Here is a 6,929-nt window from a genome sequence, read left to right on the forward strand (position 1 = left end):
CCACAGTCCTCCACCCTCCACAGTCCCAAACCCCTCACCCTTCAGTTCCCAAATCTGGACATCCCTCAGAGTCCCTATATCCTCGAAGGGCCCCCACGCTCCGCGGCTCCCCTCACCGCGCCATGGCCCGCACAGCCCCCACTCCTCCAGGGCCATCACTAGGTGCTGGGTTTGCGCGGTGGGGATGTCTGCACGGCTGAGGCCTGTGTTCAGGTCTGTACAGATGGGCAGGCGGTGCAAGGCGGCTGGGAAGAATCCCAGATCTGAGACTGTATGGGCGTCGGAGGGCGACTTAAGGTTTGGTTGAGAGTGATGGAGTTAAGTTCAACGGCGGGGAGAAATCGGAACAGGGTTCCGGCTAACGCTGTGAGTTCCCGGGGAGTGGGTGTGGTCAGTCAGGAGGCCGTGACTGGGGTACTTGTTGGAGATGAGGAGGCCTGTGGAAATGCTTCCTACTGCTAGACATTTTATTAAGGGTGTTTTCACTCGTTAGGATTGGGGCAGGGTGTCCTCACGGAAGATGGCGTGTGTACAGACAGCCGTTACTGACGCTGTCACCAAAGCTACGATGATGGCTCAGGCCCCGACACCCCTCAGGGCCCCCATATCCTTCACAGCCGCCCACGCCATCCACGCCCCCTCCTCCACGGCCCACCGAGGACCAGGAGTGACATGAGCTGGTTTTTCAGGCTGGTGTTCAGAGCCTGGGGACACCAGAGGACACAGACCCGAGGGCAGCTCATACACAGAGAAGAACTCACGCCTGTCCCATGAGCACGTGCAGAGCAGTGCTGCCAGGGAGGAAGTGGCCTGTCAGCCTGTCGCGGACATCCCACCGGGGCCCCTGTGGGCTCTGCCATGCCCACGGCGACTTTCACAGTGAGGTTACATCGCCCTGCCCTCTAGGTCCACGCTACCAACAGAAGACGATGCCCACAGCTGTGACAAGCCTGGTCTTCACTGACCCGTGAGCCCGTGCCTCCACCCATCAGTGCTACGACAGCCACAGCCGGATGGTGTCCCCACGCCTGCCCCACACTGGCTGCTGGGAAAGGAAGTGGCCCCAGGAGGAGGGCAGGGTCTCTGGTCACCACACCCACTGTCTCCTCTGTGGACTGACCTGCCCTGCCCTGTTGTTGGGAGGGCCCAGGCATGAGCAGATGTCTGCAAGTCCTCCTGGGGGTCTCAGCGACCCTCACACAGGTGGGCACACCACACCCTGGAAGCTCAGCCTGGAACCCACTTCTGTCCACCAGGGGGTGCCGGCGCACAGAGCAGTGACAGCCCCAGGAGGGCCCGGCTGGGCGTGGGGCAGCCAGAGGCCAGAGCAGCTGACCAGGGCAGGCCCAGGGCCTGACGGTGCCCACGGAGCAGCTGCAGCCCTGGGCCAGCAGCAGGCAAAGGATGGCCATGCATGGCCCGTGCCAGGCCGCACGGGGAGAGAAGGCAAGGTGACAGGCTTCCACAGCTGCTGTCCGCTCCACCTCGGCCCCTCAGCCAGGCTCCTTCAAAGCTGGGACACCCTGGGGGGCCTCCAAAGGCCAGATCCACATCCCTGTGTGGATGTGGGTGTGAATGGCAGGTGACAAGCAGAGCAGATGCCCTGGTGCAGGACTGGTGGTCAGACAGGTGGTGAGGCAGACAGAGGCGACTGTGGGACACCGCACCGGCTACCTGGCCCCTGGGGCCTTGGACCAGACTGTAAACAACACTCACCCACGCTGCGCACCACAAACATCCCGGCACAGCGCCTTGGGCCCCTGAGATGTCAAGATGTAAGGTCACCACCGGAGAGAGAAGACATTGGTGGGAATGAACATCCGAGAGCCACACACGCAGAACCTCTGGGAACCCAGCGATGGAAAACCACAACCTCAATTCAGAAACAGGCAAAGAGCTCCACAGGCATCTCGCCAGACGCCAGACAGGCGGGCCGGGTGCCACCGTGCCCCTCGCAGGACGGCCAAGCCAACTCCAGTGCCCGCTGCCAAGGACAAGGCACCCCACACCTGGCACGTGGAGATGCAGGGGGCAGGGCCACGCTGGAAGCCAGGGCGGACAGGACAATACGGGGCTTCCGCGGAGTGGGAGGAACCCCAAGTGATGCCACCACCCGCAGACGGGCCAAGGAGCCCGAGAAGAGCCCACAGAGGAAACGGCACGTTTCCACGGAGACAGAGACGGTGGTCAGAGCACAGCGCACGGAGGAGGGCACTCACTGTGTATTCGGCATGCTTTTTTCCATACCATTTCATCCACTTCCTGAACTCTCTGTCCATCGTCTGCAGGAAAGAGAGCACAGTCCATTACAGGTGTTTTCCCCCCACGTGCCGTGCGAGGCGAGGCTGGTCCACCTGGGCTCCCGCCCAGCAGGACTGGTCAAGGGGCCCCGGTCCCTTGTCCCTCTGACCACCCAAATGAGGCACAACAATGAGACGGGAACAGCTCTGCACACCGCGTGGCTGAGTGACCCCACGTGACCCTGCGTGGCCACTTCTACGAGGCGGGAGAGCAAGGCAGCCATGCGCCCCCCCACATGCCTGCAGCGCCCCCCGCGCCCCTACCCCAGCTCACTCACCTCCGCGTACTTGGCTGGGATGTCAGCTTTCTCGACTCCGTAGTGATGTTTGCAGTTGGTGGCTGCGGCGACCTGGAGTACGACCTGGCCCACTCCTTCAAGACGAGAAACAGAGAGGGGGACACCATGAGGGACAGCCGGTGCCCAGGCCACAGGTGACAGCAAGGACCCTGTGAGAGACACTGACAGATACAGCCAGTGCCCAGGTCACTGGGTATGATGACAGGACACTGTGTGAGACAGACATCGAGGCAGTCCCTTGGTGACACATGACATGGACAGGAACACTAGGGAAAACTGTCAGATGTGGCTAATACACCATCGGAGATAGGCACCACCAGAGCTCGGGGGACAAGGAGAGGGACACTTGGAAGAGGTGCCAGGTCAGACCGTATCTGGGTGACAAGTGACCAACAAGGAGAGGGACACTGTCCAAAACAGCAAGTGCTCTGGTGAGAAGAGACGAGGCCAGAGACACCATCAGAGACAGGCGATGCCTGGGTTACGGCGCGAGAATGGCTGGCCCCACAGAGCTGCAGCGTATGGGCAGAGGTCAGGCCCGGACCGAGGGCAGCCAAGCCCCCACCCTACAGGGTGAGACCTCACGCCTGTATCGGGAACCACTCTCCGTCCAAAGCCTGGGTGGTGACGGCTACGGTGACACTCAAGGATCCTCCAAGAAACCCACTGGGTAGCCCACACCTGAAGCACCAGCACAGGGCTCTTGGGAGCCCCAGCAGGTCACACTCAGGCCCCTAGCACCAATCACCACAGGTCAGCCAGGCCTAGGGACAGGGACAGCTGAGGCTCTGCGGAGGAGAGTGTGCACCAACCGCTCCAGTCAGCTGCCGTCTGCTGGCCAGTGCATGCCCCCCAGGCCTCCCTCTGACCCCCTCCATGAAGGTTTTCCTTGGACTCATTTGCTAGGTTTTATGTCAAAACTGACTCTGGAGCCAAGAGTCCTCTCCCTGCTGGGGACTGTCACCATAGTGCACAGGACAGCCAGACAAGAGGCCAACAGCATTTGGGGCAGCAGCACATGGAGGACTAAGGCGGGGGGGAGAAGCACAGAGAAAGCCGGCGGGGGCTGACCCGTGACCCTGGACATCCCACGTCTGTGGGCCCAGTCGTGCGGAGAGTGGGTGGTGAATTAGAATGACCCCTCGACCACTCCAGGTTGGGCCACGCAGGTGAGGAGGTGACGACAGGGCCAGGTCACAGTGATGCTGGATGAGAGGCTGTGCAGTGCACTCAAGCTGAAGGTACTGTGGGCCTTGCTCTCCATGGACCCGGGAGAAGCCAGGGAGGGGGGCCAGCAGCCAGGAAGGGAGTGTGTGCTCAGGAGGGCAGACGGGTCAGCACCCAGGAGGGGAGAGGGGCCAGCACCCAGGAAGGATGGGTGGACTCAGGAGGAGACAGGTCAGCGCCCAGAAGGGATGAGTGGACTCAGGAGGAGACAGGTCAGCGCCCAGGAGGGATGGGTGGGCTCAGGAGGAGACGGGTCAGCGCCCAGGAGGGATGGGTGGGCTCAGAGGATGGATAGGGTGGCCCAGGCCTCAGGATTATACTGCGCTCCAGCCCCAGGTTAGGCGGGACCCGGGGCGGTACAGGCTGGAGAAACGGTCATGCTGAGGGCCAGGCCGGAAAGCATGCAGACCCCCGGGATCTGGAGGAGGAGACCCTCCCACAGACGTGCTCCAAGCAATGCTGACACTAGATGCCCCCTCGTCCCGTCTCGAGGCTCCCCCCACTCACCGCTGCCCAAGTCCACAAACAGGTCGTCCTCAGTCATCTTGATCTCGTCGATCATCTGCGCCACCAGGTCGAAGGAGGTCTCTCCATACACCTCAGGCGAGAAGGGCTCGTAGTTGTTGAGCTTCTCGGGGTCGGTGACCGAGTGGTTGTAGACCTGCTGCAGGATGTGTCGCAGCAGCCCGTTGCAGGGCCGTGTGTTCAGCTTCATGGGCTGCGTGGTCCCCTTCCACTAGGGCAAAGGCACAAGCCGGGGGTCAGCGCCCCGGCCTGGAGTGCAGGGGTGTGCGCGTAACCTCCGTCAGCGTGAAGGGCGGAGAGGGGGTGTCGGGAAGGCCCTTCCTCCCCAGCCTGAGCTCGCTGAGCGGCACACGTGAGTGCACAGAGGGGTGCAGCTCCACCCTCCCACCAGACCTGTCCAGGGCCCAGCTCAATGGCCCCACCCACATGGCACTGCCATGACCCCCTGAGCTGGGACCATGGGCTATTCAAACCCACCCCTCCGAAACCCTCCCATAACCCGCCCTCAATGGTCCAGGCAATTCTGACTCAAAAATGCCACCTCTAACTAACTAACAGGGCCCTGCTGGGACAGGAACCAGCACGTAGGGCACCCCAGACAGGAGGGGCTGTGGGGCGCAAAGGCGACCTACCAGCTGATGGATGCTGTCGATGGCCCGGTTGTACTTGTCACAGAGCCTCTGCATGCTCTCGAAGCTGGAAAGCAGAGGGGACGTGGTCACTGTGAAGCTGCGGACAGCAGCGACGGGCTGCCACTTGGGTCACACAAACATGGCGCACGGCCCCAAGGCCAGGTCAGAGGTCAACAATGTGTCAGAGGGCTTCCCAGCAAGCTAGACGGTGCAGGAGGAGGTGGGCTTGGGGATACACAGGTCGGCTTCCTCCAGGCATGGCCAGGCCCCCCACGGAGAGCTCCATCCTGGGAGGACACACACACGGCAGACCACAGGCCCGGCTCCATCCTGGCTGGGATGAGCATGTGAGGGTCACAGGTTCAGTTCTATACTGGACACATGTGCACAAGGCAGACCCCAGAATCGGCTCCGTCCTGGGTGGACGTGAATGTGTGAGGGTCACAGGCCCAGACTGGACGTGCACATGTGAGGGTCACAGGCCCAGCTCCGTCCTGGGTGGACACGCACAAGGCAGACCACAGGCCTGGCTCTGACCTAGTCAGACATGCACATGAGGGTCACAGGCCCAGCTCCCTCCTGGGCAGACGAGTATGTGAGGGTCACAGGCCTGGCTCCGTCCTGGGCGGACGGGCATGTGAGGGTCAAAAGCCCGGCTCTGTCCTGAGTGGACGTGCATGTGGCAGACCACAGCCCCAGTGGCAATGACACGGGGGCTGTCCAGTCCTAGCCTCACACACCGTCCTCGGTCCGCTCACCACAGCAGTCTCATGAACAGACTGAGAGGACGTGATAGACCGAGTCAGAATCCGCACTCATGATCAAAACTTAGTGTACAAAATCTCTGTCGTCCCAAAGCTCTGATAGCCACCCCCCGTCCGGGGACCCCCAATAGTTCAGGGGCCACCCCAGATTCATACACACTAGGGGCAGGGAGCTGACCACGAAGACCACAGCACTGAGTCAGTGCCGAACACCACGTCGGGCAGTCCGGGAGCCACCTCACAGCCCTGATGTTACCCCACAGCCCCAAACCCAGCTACACCCTAGCAATCAACTTACAGCTCAAGGGGCAGCTGAGACCATAGCCCAGCGGTCACTCAGCAGTCCAGAGGTCACACCTCGGCCCAGACACCTAATTCCGGGCACCACCCACTAGCCCTGATGTGACCTTACGGCCTTGACCCTCACCCACAGCACTGGGGCTTCCCCTCAGCCTAGAGGCCATCCCCTAGAGCTCACAGGTCACCTCCTCGCCCAACGGCTACCTTCTGCCCTCGTGTCCCACTATCTAGTCCATGACACCAGACTGTAGAGTCAGGACAAGTGACAGGTGAGGGGGCAGGGTGACTCTTCATCACGGCTGTAGCCCCCCCACCAAAAAGATTCCTTCACAACAAACTGAATTCACGGTTAGGAGGGTAAGAGGACCTGGGGGAGGCCCCCAGGGCCCAGGCTCTGTTAACTGGGCCAGGCACGAGCATGGAATGTCTCCCTCCTCTCTCGAAGGAAAACATTCCAGGCCAGCATTCCAGAGGCTGCCTCGCCCTTCCCACTCTCCGGCCCTCCCAAGACTCAGAGCGCTGCAAGGGAACTGCTGGACGCCGCCAGGGCCTGGGACTCATCGGCCAGCCCAGGTCAGGGCTAAAGCGCGCTGGCCACGGAGCCACAGGCGCCCGAGCCCGGCTGACAGCTCCAAGACACAGTGGACTGATTTCACACACACTGACTCATGCGTCTGCAACAGTTCCCAAGTCTGTCCTCACTCCGACAGCGTTTCATAAACATGTCCACCAAAATAGCTCCTCAGGGCCGCAGCCAGCTCTGCGAGGAAATCTCAGCTCCGCCTCCCTGTGCCCTCGAAGAACAAGGGCAGGCTGGGCCCGCCCCACGTGGACGCCTCGGCTCCGCCCCGCCCCTCCAAGCCGCTCAAAGGCCCGGCCGGG

The 6,929-nt window shown here is 62.0% G+C and overlaps 1 protein-coding gene across 1 annotated transcript in view; it reads right to left on the reverse strand.

Annotated features, from left to right (window-relative positions):
* Positions 1–6,929, reverse strand: part of DOT1L (DOT1-like histone H3K79 methyltransferase) — a 40,525-nt gene that overhangs the window by 25,435 nt on the left and 8,161 nt on the right. The window contains exons 4-7 of the mRNA XM_006897979.1: positions 4,984–5,047; positions 4,334–4,562; positions 2,579–2,673; positions 2,220–2,282 (exon numbers count right to left, since the gene is read on the reverse strand). Coding sequence (XP_006898041.1) covers positions 2,220–2,282; positions 2,579–2,673; positions 4,334–4,562; positions 4,984–5,047 — 451 coding nt within the window. The remainder of the gene's footprint in view (positions 1–2,219; positions 2,283–2,578; positions 2,674–4,333; positions 4,563–4,983; positions 5,048–6,929) is intronic.

Source organism: Elephantulus edwardii, unplaced genomic scaffold (genome assembly GCF_000299155.1).
Source record: "Elephantulus edwardii isolate Elephantulus edwardi_28Jun2011 unplaced genomic scaffold, EleEdw1.0 scaffold00217, whole genome shotgun sequence".
NCBI lineage: Eukaryota > Metazoa > Chordata > Mammalia > Macroscelidea > Macroscelididae > Elephantulus > Elephantulus edwardii.